Below are 14,677 nucleotides of genomic sequence, written 5' to 3' on the forward strand. Positions count from 1 at the left end.
GCAGAGTGGAGTTGGATAGTGACATTTGTTAATGCCTTCTGGGGGATGGACCACACAGATTAGAGTGCGGCCCCTACTGATGGAAAGGAAACGACCATGTGGCCTGAGCCTTACACCGGGATCCCACCGGACGCGTACGCGCCGCGGAACGGCCGCGTCCTCTGCCCTGCGTCCATTCCTACCGGGCGCGTAACGGCAGCGTAGCGCTGCCTTGCGAGCCAGCCGTATTCACGCGACATCACGCGATCACGCGATAATCCTAAACCTAATGTACTCACCTTCCACTCCCAAAACTATTGCAATTAAATGCCACGCTTTGTCCTTTCTGACATTTTCCTTATAAAAAGGATGATTTGGTACATAAATGACTTCATGTTGCTGAACTTCGACAATGAGTCTCTCGTCGTCCATGTTGCCGACCCTCTGAGACCCACCGGTCATGACGTAATAATGTTGATGTGAAGTTACATGAGCTGAGTATTGTGTTTTATTTTGAAAATTGACCGGATGCTCTATGGCTTTTACTTTTCACTTCCTGCCCGGCTCGACCTGCTCTGTCGAAATTGACGCGGTTTAGCAGCGGCTCGCGGCAAAAATAGAATTGGACGGAAAGATAGCGCCGCGGCGCGGCACGCCGCTCCTGGGACGCTGCTGAAACGTTCCGCGGCGCGCCCGGTGGAAATGGTCTCATTGATTATAGTGGAAACGATCAGCAGCGGTGACCGCGGCGCAGCCGTCCCGCGGCGCGTACGCCTCCGGTGGAATCGAGCCTTCACCCACATCACTCCAAGTGCCCCTGACTGCAGCCCGCAGATCGAGGAGGGGCTAAATGTGGGCGGGCTTAAACGTTTAACCCCGCCCACATTTAAGGAAAATTCCGCGCAGCATCATGGACTCAGACGGAAATACGAGTCCATGATACTGCGCGCTTTTCTGCCTAGAGGTAAGTTGCCGCTCTCTGTTCGTGTACATTGCTTGCTATGGGCCAGAAAAATACCTTGATACTTGTCTTTGTCAAACATTTATGGAAGCTTTTTTTTTTTTCTTCTTTACAGATCAAAATTTCTTGCCTTGGGTGAAAATAAAAATCAATGATGCAAAGTCTTCTGTCTTTGGTTTATTTGAATTAGCTAATATAATTGAGTATACGAAATAATATGTCTCTATACTAAAATAGACATTTGAAATGACAAGTTAAAAGTAGGAATGTCTCAGTCTATCAAATGCATGAACCTTTTTCCATATTACCGGTAAGTCATTGTGCTGTGCTGTGCTGTATTGATGTTTGAGAATGTGCTGCCGGATCTCCGCCACCAGATGGCGCCCGAGAGGGTAAAACCATGATACTGAGTCAATGATGCTGGGCGGAATTTTCCTTAAATGTGGGCGGGGTTAAACGTTTAAGCCCGCCCACATTTAGCTCCTCCTCGATCTGCGAGCTGCAGTCAGGGGTTACTCCATCCATCCAATATACCCAAATGCTACATTATGGAATCTCCCGGGAGTTCGAACCATCCAATTCCCAGCCTACCTGGAGTAGGCGCTGTTTCTTTCATCATTGCTTCAGAGAGCATCGCTTCAGCTGATCACTTCAGAGAGCATGATTCTTTGCTTTGTCCGCTTTGACAACAGTAGGCCTATAGGTGATGTGATGCATTCGTTAATGACGGCCGATCTACTGACAGAATTTTTTTCAGATTTCAGCATTGGTCATTCACTCATGTCAGTAAATTCTTTAGCCGTGTAACAAATAACGCTGAAACCTAAAAAAAAAATAACATTTTAAATTGCAATAGGGGAAAACGTAAAAAAATATCAAATCCCCAACATGTATGACATATTTACACGCATACAATTGTTTTGAAAAAGCATGTCATTATACCTGATATGTTAAATACTTACTTTGACAAGCAAAGAACAATTTATTGTGGAAAAAACATGCTTGCAACTTTACCTTGCTTCTCTCTATCACAGCCTAGGGTGCTTCCTGAATTGATGGTTGACAACAAATGTGTACAGTTGCCTTAATACAGCAGGCTCGATCAACTTACTGGCTCATACCCACTCTCCCCCAATATGAATTGTTTGTTCATCTTGTGAGTTTACCTTAAGTACAGGTGAAACATTACATTGGGAAATTATTGGTTACATTTTTGTTTTAATGGGCATCCTTTGCTCAGGCCAGTAAATGGTAACCGGACGTAACCTGACGAAAAGTCACTCAAAGAGAATGGCGGAGACAATGAATGAACTGTTAGATATTTTACTACAGCCAATAGATAACATTAAGCATTAGGCCTACAGTAACTAGGCCTACTTACATCTTATTTCTGTCTTCCTCTTTCATCTCATCATCAATAATATGGTTTAATAGCCTCCGTATTTTATATAGGCCTATATGTTGTGAAATGTAGGCCTATATATTTTAATTTCATGCCAAGTTCAATTGCATTTCCGTTAGCCAATTAATGGACGGATTAAATTCTGATATGTGCATTGTTTTTCTTGGATAGCTTGCTTTGTATACAAAAAAAAAAAAAGTATTTTCCCTAAAGAACAGCAAAATAACTTGGTTATGTTCAAGGTTAGGGTAAGCCCTCCCTCCCTAAAAAGTGGCTTTCTGGTGGAAGCACTGAAGGCTAAACTCATATTATGTGCGTTGCGCGCTCTGCTTATGTGTCGGCCGGGGCGTGCGGATCAATTTTTTTTATCAATAATGCCAACCGTGCGAATAATTAAGAGAACAACATATAGGATAGGCCTGCCTATTTATGCAGGTCTTTGGGCCAACTTTATTAAACTCCAATGATTGCCTGGTTTGCAATGCGCTGTTGACGACTGCATCGTTTTACAGGATTATGATGTCCAAAGGTGCGGAGCAAAAATGTGAAGCGGATGGGAGCTTAATCCGGTCGTCTTTCGGGAAGATAGATGACTGACGGTTTGCAAAGCGGAGTCTTTGCTTTCGGACTTGTACAATCTAGGAACAACTGAATGGGCAGCAGTGGATGGTTTTACTCAGATTTATTTTCTAGTTTTGATAAGCATGTGGCGACCACGCGTTTTGATTGTTCGTCTGTTTAGAATTACTTTCATGGCAATATTTAAAAGATAGGCCTAAATAAGACTTCAACAGGGACATGGCGAAGCTTCTGCTGCATATTGGTAAGGCTATATTTCTGTAAAAATGTAGGTCTATTTCCGAATTAAAGTGTATATTTGTTTGGTTAAACTTTTAACTAGTGCACCCAATTTTCTCCTCTTGCCAATTGCTCCTATTTCCCCTTCTCTCTTCTGCTCTCCCCCTCAATCTCTCTCTTCCCTTTTCTTCCATCCCACTCATTCTCTCTTCTCTTCTCCCCCTCTATCTCATCCTGTCCCACTCCCCCTCCCTTCCCCCCTACTCCTCCTCCCCTCTCCCCTCCCTTCCCCTCTCCTCTCCCACTCCTCTCCCACTCCTCTCCTACTCCTCTCCTCTTCTCTCCCACTCCTCTCCTCGCCTCTCCTCTCCCACTCCTCTCCTACTCCTCTCCTCTTCTCTCCCACTCCTCTCCTCGCCTCTCCTCACCCACTCCTCTCCCACTGCTCTCCCCCTCAAACTACCCTCCTCTCCTCTCAGTGATAACTACCCTCATGTCAGACTTATCCGGTGCCACAACAACGACAAAAAAAGCTCAAGGTAACCTCGGAGACCGTAAAAAATGGACAGTATCATTTATGGAATAGTAATAATAAGATACTACAAATGGGTGCTTTTAAAGACAGGAAATTCTTTTTTTGCTATGTGTTGTAATTATTGATTTAGAGGTAAGGTTGAAGCAGTGCTGCATTTTGTCTTCAAGTCTCTATGGATATGATGAGGTGAGGGTATGTGCCTTTCACCTACAGCGGCCCTCTTGGCTCTAAACGGTAGCCGGGGGCGGTTTAAAACCAAGATGGCCGCTACAGGTGAAGACTGCCCTTCACAAGGAAGGTTGAAGCTGTGTGTTTGGCCTCCTGTGGGCGTTCTAGTGAAAAACAACTCGGGGGTGACTCCGGCCGGGCAGTGCGGGGACTGGGTGAAGGAGCTCAGCGGCGGCTCTTTCACCTCCCCCAACTACCCCGAGAAATACCCTGCCGACAGGGAGTGCATCTACATCATAGAAGGTGAGGCTGCCCACTGGGGTACAGGTGTTTTTGAATCATGTGAATGTTTTACATGGATGAGGACCATCACATTTTACTGGGTGTTTCTCAAGCTCTTTGACCCGCGGTCCAACGCTCATCGTGTCGAGCTCCCTGTCTCCCTCTTTCTCCATGCTTGCAACACACACACACACACACACACACACACACACACACACACACACACACACACACACACACACACACACACACACACACACACACACACACACACACACACACACACACACACACTCTCTCCCCCTCTCGCTCCTTCTCTCTCCCTAACCCTCTCGTTCTCTCACCCTGTGTGTGTGTCTCTCTCTCTCTCTCTCTCTCTCTCTCTCTCTCTCTCTCTCTCTCTCTCTCTCTCTCTCTCTCTCCCTAACCCTCTCGTTCTCTCACCCTGTGTGTGTCTCTCTCTCTCTCTCTCTCTCTCTCTCTCTCTCTCTCTCTCTCTCTCTCTCTCTCTCCCTAACCCTCTCGTTCTCTCACCCTGTGTGTGTGTGTCTCTCTCTCTCTCTCTCTCTCTCTCTCTCGTTCTCTCTCACCCTGTGTGTTGTCTCTCTCTCTCTCTCACCCCGTGCCTCCCCAGCGTCTCCCCGCCAGTGCATCGACCTGTTCTTCCTGGAGCGCTACTCCATCGAGCCGTCCTGGGACTGTAAGTTCGACCACATCGAGGTGCGGGACGGGCCCTTCGGCTTCTCGCCCATCATCGGCCGCTACTGCGGCCAGCAGAGCCCCGCCTACGTGCGCTCCAGCGGCCGCTACCTCTACATCAAGTTTGTGTCGGACGGGGAGCTGGAGGCCACCGGCTTCTCCGCCCATTACAACTTCACCCAAGGTGAGGGGTCAGAGGGGACATGGCGCCGGAGAGACGCCCACGGCAGTGGAAGGAAGGATACCTTGGTTTGTTTGTTTACTTTTAGCTTTGCCTGCAGCGTTGTTGAGGTTCCACGATGGCGCTAGAGGGAGGTCCCTTCCTTTGAGGAAGGGACCCTCGTCTGGACACGGTTGAATGGTCGGCGTAGTACAAATGCAGATCTGGACTAATGGAGAGGGCAAGAGATAGTGAGAGAGATAGTGAGGGAGAGAGGGGGAGAGAGAGAATAAAAAGACGAGGGAGAGGGAAAGAGTGGGGAGGGAAGGAGAGAAGATAAGCATAAGGAGAGAGAGAGAGAGAGAGAGAGAGAGAGAGAGAGAGAGAGAGAGAGAGAGAGAGAGAGAGAGAGAGAGAGAATGGTTGTGTTTTTGCGTTAAGCCCTCAGTCCTCCCTTTGCTCCCTACTGGGCCACAGATGAACTTACCTTGTACTGTCTGTTATCATCCCTCCTCTCCTCACACGCTCCCTCTCAACCGGCCGTCTCACTTCTGGAGCATCACTTCCAGGCCATCATACACTTGTTTTACTATGGCAAAATGTTTAAACCTCCACTGGTTCAAAGCTCAGGCAGAACCTACAAAGGCGAACACATTGTATCTGTTTAAACAATCAGAGGGCCCCTCATGCAAAAAAAAGAAATGGGGTTTTTCATTCCTATCTTTATTTGGATTTCATATTTATTTGGCACGGACGCTTCGGCTAGTTAGCCTTCCTCGGCTTCCTTCCTTTTTCAACATTTTATGTGATGTCAAAAAGAATACAGAATAGGAATATGAATATAAATCATGAGACAGTGGATAAAATTGCCATTGCCTCATCAATGCGTGTGCTCACACACGCATTGTCACGCACATACACCGGCATGCGCAAACACACATACACACAGACACACACACACACACACGCAGAAGAGTTAATGAAAGCTTGTCTTCAGGGGGACAGAGCTTGTCAGATGGGCGGCTTAAAGGGAGACCCAGGCAGAGTCTTTACTACCAGCACATCTTTATAAGCCACCTCCATTGACCAGAGGACAACGATTAATCTGATCTCCCATCCTCCATCTCTCCCTCCATCTACCCCTCCTCTCATCCCTCCCTCCACCCGTCTTTCTATCCCTCCCTGCCTCCTTCTTTCCCCCCCTCCACCCCTTTTTCCATTCCTGCTTCCAACATTCCCTCCAGCGTTCTGTCCTTCCATCAACCTCTCCCTCCCTCCAAAGCCCTCTCCATCCCCCCTTGCCCCTTCCCCGCCCTCAGACTCCCTCTCTGTCCCTCCTTCCATGCGTCCCTTCATATCTCCATGTCTCCACCCCTCCCTCCATCTCATCCGTCAGTCTTCCACTTACCCATGCCTCTATGCTTGTTATCTATTCTGTATATTCTGTCCTTCCATCCTTTCACTGGCATGCCTTACTCTGTATACTTATTTGATTAGGTATCATTTTTTGTTCATTAAAAACACACACACAACAGCAATGAGTAGTGGATACATCTCTTCAAAGGGAAGCGTCACACTCTCACACAATATGATCAGAGCACTGCTTCATATGAAAAGTTGCCGTTTGTGCAAATTGTAGACAGGCAGACATTAGTTAAAATCCAGTCTGCGTATTGCATCTGATAGATTTTTTTTAACTTTATAGCAAATATCAGTTGCGATCAGAACTATCAGGCGATATGGCCTTTTAGGCCTACAAAGTTAAGTAGATATTATGCCCCAGACACAACGGCTGTAGTGTTTTTTATTTGAGGGATGCACAAGGTAATGCCAACATTGTTGAGGAGATAATGTAGGATATAATAATAATAATAATAATAATAATAATAATAATAATAATAATAATAATAATAATGATAATAATACTAATGGCAGCAATGACATTAATATTTCTAATGATATGAATAAATTAATAATAACAAATCAAGCAGGAGAGAACTCCATCCGGGACGTATGGCGACGTGTGTCCGACGCTACAACACACGCATGTATTGTATTGAGTTTTATATTATAGCCTATTGTTACATGTGACAGGCGTATGAAGCCGTACTCGTTAATATAAGGAAATAGCCAAGCATGATTTACCATAACCTACTTGCACTGTGTCTTAAGGAGATTATTTTTCATCAGACGATTAGACAAGGCAGTTGTTCGTCTGTTTACATCCAATGTCATGAATCCCGCATGCCTTCTTGCCAAATGCTAATCTCCTACCTAATTCCACTCATCAGGAGGGAATTAATTTCCTCTCACACATATGCACACATATACTCAGACAGACGCTCTTGCACGCATGCAAGCAAGCATGTACACACACACTCACACTCAGTGACCAGCCAAAGCAAAGGTAAACCCTTGGATGGATTAACAAGGAGAATTCTGGGTGATTGTTTCATCTGTAATCTCAGCCAGCACATCTTTTTCTATCGAAATATACCCTGTTGAAAAAATCTATTATGATGACGCTATTAGGTATTTACAGCGTATCTATGGATACCTATGTAAATCCTGGTTAGATCTTATTCTTTTTATTTGGGAGTGCCCATAATCTAAAGTGGTAGAATGTAAATTTCTCAACCATATTTGTATCCCGGAAGAGTAGAGGTATCCTAATGGTTTGGTGTTGAAATTCCCATAGGAGGTTCTATCATTTTTTGGGGAAAAACATAAAAAGGTTCTTCTTTAAAACCAAAGCTTTAAAATGCACACCGTTTTTCATGTGCATGATCTATTGACCTGTTTGATTAACATTTCAAGCAATAGTTTGGATTGTTTAAAAGATGGTGACCTCATAGGCAAAAAACAATCACATTTGTGAAGTAGTCAGGAAACAAGTTGGGCCAAATAGATGCCACCCTCCATCTATGTAACCCAGAATAAATGCTTAGATTCCATTTACATTGCAACTCCCCGTCAGAATGAGGCAAGAACTTGAAACTTGACAGGAACATAGAGGAAACCTCCCTTAACTTTGTAAGACATGTGTGTTCATATTTCATATCTCATTCCATGATGTCACAGTGTCAATTACAGTGTCTTCTCTTGAGCGTAATGCACCACTTCGCCAGCGTGTGTGTGTGTGTGTGTGTGTGTGTGTGTGTGTGTGTGTGTGTGTGTGTGTGTGTGTGTGTGTGTGTGTGTGTGTGTGTGTGTGTGTGTGTGTGTGTGTATTCTTCGTTCATTAAGTTCACTATAGATTCAATTAATTTAGCGCAGTATGATTTATGTCGTTTTGTCCGTCTCTTATTCAAGCGCAATATTACGAGATTTTAAAGCTAAGGTCAATGTATAAAACTACGCCGGGTAAATCAAGATTAGTTTCTGTATTTATTTTTCTCAGCCCTTCTTCATCACTGGTGAAACCTAATCTGTTTCGGAATAAAATACCGGGATTAATAATCCAGCTACAGATGACATTCATCAGCGCAAAGATTTAGGACTCAATCTCCCCTGGTTCTTTATTCCTCCATTTTTGATTATTCTGTTTTTCCTGTTAGGAGCAGTAAGGGTATATATGTTCAACAGAGTGCAGGGTAGATGGCTGGAGTATAGTTCTAATGCAATAAAATTTATATTGTTTTTTTCTTTTGGTTGTGCTATGTGTTTTGTCATAACTATACATGTATTTTCTGTTTTATTCAATATTAAACCCATTGTCGACGCAGATTGTCTCTGAAAACACTCTGTCATCTAATGTAACGCCATTCTTCGTCTTCAGATCCAGAATTCAAAGGCCTTGGAGAGCTCCCGCCCCTGCCTTGTGAGTATCACAAACTACTGTCGGGAGCTGCAGTCAATTCTGTACCTGTATAGAGACACCTTGTAAAATCATCTATTTAGCAGTGCCCCAGTTTATACTCATCATCATCATCATCATCATCATCATCATCATCATCATCATCATCATCATCATCAACCTTCTCCTTATCATCATCATCATTCTCCTACTCCTCCTCATCATCATCATTCTCCTCCTCCTCCTCCTCCTCCTCATCAGCATCATCATCCTCACAGTAAATCCTTTGAAAGACTTTAAAGACACAATGTTGTTGACTACACCAGACCGATGTGTTGCCAAACTGTTTCTAGCCGTTTCCCTACTTATACGTGCATCCCTCTTTTTCGCTTTTCCCTCCCCCCAGTTTGTGACTTCGACATGGTCGGTCCTGAAGGCTACGTGGAGTCGGCCGCGATATCAGCAGAGAGTCGGGCCCTGCCCACCGAGGCTGTGGACTGCAGGTGGTACATCCGTGCTCCGCCCAAATCTAAGGTGAGGATGGGAGCTTTAAGTGTGGGAAGAGGTTGGGTCTGTTGTTGTGATGTCCGTTGTCGTGGCATCTTAATCCTGGCCGTTAGCTGTGATGTTTCTGTATTTGGTGTCTTCTGCATAAGGCACGATGGTGCTTGAATTTTACTTGTGAAAGCATTCCTTCCTGACATATTCACGTCCATCTCATTCCTTCCCAGATCTACCTGCGTTTCCTGGAGTACGAGATGCACAACTCCAACGAGTGCAAGCGCAACTTCGTGGCCATCTACGACGGCAGCAGCTCGGTGGAGCACCTGAAGAACAAGTTCTGCTCCACAGTGGCCAACGACGTCATGCTGGTCAACTCGGTGGGAGTGGTGCGCTTGTGGGCCGACGAGGGGAGCCGCAAGAGCCGCTTCAAGATCCTCTTCACCACCTTCCACTCGCGTGAGTCGCGGCACCCTTGGCTTTGGACATATGTCTACTTAATGACTCAATGGCTCGGACGTGATGGAGAAATGATGAATTATCAGTCCCGCATTCGAAAGACAGTCCCGCGTCAAGTTCAGACCCTTTCTGACACACCTATCGGTTTTCGGCTGCTTATTGTAGCCTCATTATTTGTATTATGTCATCATATTCGTATTTATATTTGCATCATATTGATATTCATGAAACATCAATCTTATGCAATCAATCCTATTGCTATTGCAGTAGGATTGATTGTGTAATGTTGATGTTATATGAATTTCAATCATATTCATTAACCCTATTGCCTTTTGAATGGCAGCTCCTTGTGAAGGAGACACGTTCTTCTGCCACAGTAACATGTGCATCAACAACACACTGGTGTGCAACGGTATCCAGAACTGTGTCTACCCCTGGGACGAGAACCACTGTAAAGGTAACACACAAAATCCCACTGCATCCACCCCTCTCTAAATGCTTTTGTTTTACTACAGTCGATTACATCTCATGTGGACATAGATTTACTATACACATACTAGGCACTATCCCTGCTCAAGACTCGCTGGCTGTCGCCTTGCAAGGTTGACACCGCCGTCGAAACATTTACTGTATATTTAATGAAGCTATAGCTATTTCCCTTTCCTGCCTCCTTTTTGCTTTATTCCATTTAATAATTGTCTATGACTATGTCTATTCATACATATATATATACAGTATATACTGTATATATAGACAGATCGACTGACTGACTGATAGGTATTTCATTCATCCCTGAGGGGAAATGAAGGTGTTAGGGCATTCAGGTCAGAGTTGACTTCCTAGATATACATATCATGAGAAGAAGTGTTTAGCCTGTTGGATATAGCATTCACATGATTGGGTCAGCGTTGCTTCTGTCCTCCTCCTATCAGAGAAGAGAGTATCGAGTATCCTGGACACCCTGGATCACACAAACCTCACCATTATCGCAGTGACCATTATCGGAGTGATCATCCTGCTGGTCATCTCTGTCATCATCCAGATCAAACAGCCGCGCAAGAAGTACATCATCCGCAGGTTGGGCTTCTTTTCAGTGACTTGGGAGTCAGGGTTCAAGTACTTGTTTTTTTGTTGCTGAAATTGCCGAATTATACCCCAAAAGAATATTCTGAGCAGCTGCTTGTACAAATACACGCTCCTAACAAAATGTGAGAACAAAAATAACCTTTCTTGATTAAACATTAACATTCAAAGTACAAGTCAACCCTGTTATTTTTACTAGTATCATTTTACAAATTAGAAAAACAAGAAGATTACGATTTGCACTTTTTTGCACATATTCAAACATTCAAATTGTACGGACGATTCTGATTCCCAGCGGGCCTCTGTATGAACGTGTGACCCTACTGAAGCATGTGTGCTCTGTGCTCTCCTCTCCTCCCTCCAGGGATGACTTCGACCCCGCCTTGCTCCACCCGGGGTTCGAGCCGCCGCACTATGAGCTCTGCACGCTGCGCCGCGCCCCGTCCCGCGAGCTCAGCGACGCGGACGCCGCCGCCGACTACGACCGCTTCCACACGCTGCTCCGTTCGTCCTCCCGCTGCATCCGCGACCACCACTGCGGCTCGCAGCAGGGCAGCATGCACGGGAGCATGCACGGGAGCGTGCACGGGAGCGTGCACGGGAGCGTGCACGGCAGCCGCAGCAACCTGAGCCTGCGGGACGGCTCTGCCGCCATCTTGACCGATGGAGGCGGGCCTCTGGGTCTGGCTCCGCCCCCTCCTCCTCCTCCACCACCACCGCCTCTGCCGTTGCCCCCGGCGATGCTGTTGGCCCAGCAGTCGCCGCGCAACGGCATGTTGCGCCACACCGCGCCGGTGGGCCGACGCAGCATGGTGATGAACCACGAGGACGAGGATGAGGAGGAGGAAGAGGACGAGGAGGATGAGGAGGAGCTGATGATGGAGGACGACGGTGTACATCACAGAGCGCCGCATCACCACCTCCACCACCAGCACCACCACCCCGGGCAGCAGTACCACCACCAGGGATTCTTCCCCAGCATGGAGCAGAGCCACGCCCCACACCACGGAATGTCCAACGACTACTAGGTGGAGGTGGAGGTGGTGGAGGAGAAGGAGGTGGTGGAGGAGGAGGAGAAGGAGGTGGTGGAGGAGAAGGAGGTGGTGGAGTAGGAGGAGGGGTAAGGGGATGAGGAGGAGGTTGAGAAGGAGGAGGACAAAGACGTATCTAATTCCTAACATAGACACAGGCTGGTGTCTATGTTTTGCTTTAAAGGAGGAAGTGTGTTCTTGAAAATGATTTTGATCTTCTGTTCTGGCTCGGTTCTAATGAGAAGCTTGTGGTGATAACTGCAACCGAAAACAAACCTTCCTGGTGGTAGTGAGGTTAGGAAAGTGTGTCGTTATATCTGAGGTTGCCCACCAAACATGTACATACATTAAATGTGGTTCTGTCAACTTCCTCTGCTGTTATTTTAAAATATATATGTTTCCCCCTTTTTTCCTTTGAAAAAAAATGACTGAATGAATGATACGGACAGCTATCCATGTGACCCTGGGTAACACTTATACTATTTAAGTATGCATAAATACACATAGAGAAGGAAAATTAGAGCATAAAAGCAATTCTGATGTCTACAGCTTTGTCTCGGTTCCCTAAATTAAAAATCCTATGTACAACAAGGCAACAATTTACATTTTGTTTAAAAATGCAGAGCTATCTATCTATCTCCTAAGCATAGATAACAAGTTAATTTCTGAGGGACAGGGAAGGTGTCATAGTTTTTGCAATTTAATTTTCTGTATTTGTTGGTGTTTTAAACTTTTTTAAGTGGGTGAACCAATCTTATATATTTTGTACAATTTACTTTATCCTCCTTTCTCGATTTTCTGAAATAAATGGTTACGTCTTCCCATATATCCATGATACTTTTTTTCTTTACGTAGTATTATAGGAACCTAAAGAGGGATCACTGTTAGTTGTACTGTAGCCACTCGGACAAATAACAGAGATGCACACCATCCTGTAGTCCCATTCGAAATACGGAGCGCCAGCTTGCCATATTCAAGCAATGTTAATTGCATAGCTGTTTAAATATGAATTTATAAACAACCAATACAACCTTGCATTGTGGTATTTAACAATGCCTAGTTAGGCTCAATAGTTTAACCTTTACGACGGTAAAGTAATTAATTCAATAACGCGATGTCTGAGGAACAAATCCTTCTGGAAACTGCAGTCACGCAGGGCAAAGGTAACCAGAGCACAGCTAAAAAGCGAATTGGACTCATTGCAACGGGGATTATTGGAGGTTCTCTGGTTGCTCTGTACGCCGTCACAGCGCCGTTTGTGACACCTGCTCTGAGGAAGATCTGCCTTCCGTTCGTCCCTGCGACCACAACCCAAGTGGAAAACGTTCTCAAGGTGCTTCGGACGAGGTCGGGGACCTTGGTGGACATCGGAAGTGGTGATGGAAGGATCGTACGTTCTGTACATTGATAAAAAAATATTCCAATAACAAGTGTCAGATCTGTGTATCCTAAAATCTACCCGTGCGTAACCAAAGGACAGATGCTGGTCACTGGAGAGGTGCACTTTACGGTTCCCCAAGAACACCTCCTGCACACTTTTCCATTAGGCTATATTGTGATGTCATATAGGATATTTGTGATTACTCGCACAAACAAATTCTCAGCCTACTTAGAAAAAAGAAAGCCACCAAATAGACCTCAAACTCAGGCAAGAAATAGGTGAAGAGAGTAACCATGAAACATCACCATCCTTTCAACTATCACTAGCTTGCACATCAATGAAAAAATGTCCAACTATCGCTCAAACCTACTCAGAAAGAAGTTAGGAACTAGATAATATTGTTACAACAGGAAATCATTAAGTTCAGTCAGTGGTCCGCCTAACAAGTTGCATGTGTTCCAGGTGATTGCCGCAGCCAAGCGTGGCTTCCATGCATCAGGCTTTGAGCTGAACCCTTGGCTGGTGTGGTACTCCCGCTACAGGGCTTGGAGAGAGGGAGTCCACCACTCCACAACCTTCCACATCTCAGACCTCTGGAAGGTGAGTTCCTCACAGATAACAGGGCTTCATGTGTAAGGTGGAGCATCCATTGGTTTTGGCATTAGGATTGTGAAAATGTACCTTTGTTTGGACATGTTTTTTTATAGTCAATCACGTTGTAGAAAGAGGAAACTGGAACGCGATGTACCGAAAGGATGAGATAATGATGAGATAATTCATTGTGTTCTGTTTTCTCTCCTAGGTGAGTTTTGCGGATTATTCAAATGTGGTCATTTTCGGAGTCCCTCAGATGGTAAGTCCTTCTCAGACCTTTCACGATCAAGTGTCCTTATATCCTGCATAAAATGGTTGAAAAGGTTACTAACAACGTAACTAACATTAGTTATAATGCCATGCATTTTACCATCCCGCAGAGGCATGTTTTGAGGACACAATCTTACAGCATGAACGACATTGAAATCCTAAAATGGATACTATATAATCTATATAACCTACGCAATACAATATACTGAAATCCTCACATTAGATAACTTTCTTTCTTCCAGATGGACCAGCTAGAGCTGAAGCTGAGCAGTGACCTCCAGAGTACAGCGAGGGTGGTGGCGTGCAGATTCCCGTTCCCCAGTTGGGTGCCTGACCAAATGGCCGGGGAGGGCATAGACACTGTCTGGGTCTACGATGCCAAGACCTTTAAAACCCCACTACAAGGTCAAACAAGACAAACCGAAGACAAACTGACTTCCACATCGTAGATGCAAATAGCCACTGTACAAAGGGAAAATACATTGTACCATTTTTGGAAGCAGTGAAACTGATATGTGTGTTTCAAAACTCAACATTTCTGTATGTTTTAAATAAAGTTATTCAACCACTTTTGTCTA

General features: G+C 45.2%; 2 protein-coding genes across 3 annotated transcripts; both read left to right on the forward strand.

Moving 5' to 3' along the window:
* Positions 1–1,888: 1,888 nt before the first annotated feature.
* On the forward strand, positions 1,889–12,680 carry LOC132463111 (neuropilin and tolloid-like protein 1). 2 transcript variants are annotated; one of them, XM_060059053.1, is made up of 10 exons: positions 1,889–3,165; positions 3,620–3,679; positions 3,889–4,146; positions 4,760–5,008; positions 8,763–8,804; positions 9,187–9,314; positions 9,512–9,740; positions 10,084–10,197; positions 10,673–10,817; positions 11,188–12,680. In XM_060059053.1, the coding sequence occupies exons 1-10, from the start codon at positions 3,141–3,143 to the stop codon at positions 11,849–11,851; spliced, it is 1,914 nt and encodes a 637-aa protein (XP_059915036.1). In that variant the 5' UTR covers positions 1,889–3,140; the 3' UTR covers positions 11,852–12,680. The 2 variants fall into 2 exon arrangements, with proteins under 2 accessions (XP_059915036.1, XP_059915037.1); XM_060059054.1 differs by having other exon boundaries at positions 1,893–3,165; positions 4,012–4,146.
* Positions 12,681–12,750: 70 nt separating this feature from the next.
* On the forward strand, positions 12,751–14,668 carry atpsckmt (fATP synthase c subunit lysine N-methyltransferase). The gene is made up of 4 exons (XM_060059055.1): positions 12,751–13,244; positions 13,698–13,835; positions 14,038–14,088; positions 14,342–14,668. The coding sequence occupies exons 1-4, from the start codon at positions 12,969–12,971 to the stop codon at positions 14,546–14,548; spliced, it is 672 nt and encodes a 223-aa protein (XP_059915038.1). The 5' UTR covers positions 12,751–12,968; the 3' UTR covers positions 14,549–14,668.
* The last annotated feature ends 9 nt before the right edge of the window (positions 14,669–14,677 follow it).

This window comes from Gadus macrocephalus, chromosome 8 (genome assembly GCF_031168955.1).
Source record: "Gadus macrocephalus chromosome 8, ASM3116895v1".
NCBI classification, from domain to species: domain Eukaryota; kingdom Metazoa; phylum Chordata; class Actinopteri; order Gadiformes; family Gadidae; genus Gadus; species Gadus macrocephalus.

Coding starts and splice junctions, on each gene's coding strand:
- atpsckmt (XM_060059055.1), top strand. CDS start 12,969: ATGTCTGAGGAACAAATCCTTCTGGAAACTGCAGTCACGCAGGGCAAA. Junction 13,245..13,697: donor GAAGTGGTGATGGAAGGATC/GTACGTTCTGTA, acceptor CATGTGTTCCAG/GTGATTGCCGCAGCCAAGCG. Junction 14,089..14,341: donor TTTTCGGAGTCCCTCAGATG/GTAAGTCCTTCT, acceptor TCTTTCTTCCAG/ATGGACCAGCTAGAGCTGAA.
- LOC132463111 (XM_060059053.1), top strand. CDS start 3,141: ATGGCGAAGCTTCTGCTGCATATTG. Junction 9,741..10,083: donor CTTCACCACCTTCCACTCGC/GTGAGTCGCGGC, acceptor TTTGAATGGCAG/CTCCTTGTGAAGGAGACACG. Junction 10,198..10,672: donor GGACGAGAACCACTGTAAAG/GTAACACACAAA, acceptor TCCTCCTATCAG/AGAAGAGAGTATCGAGTATC.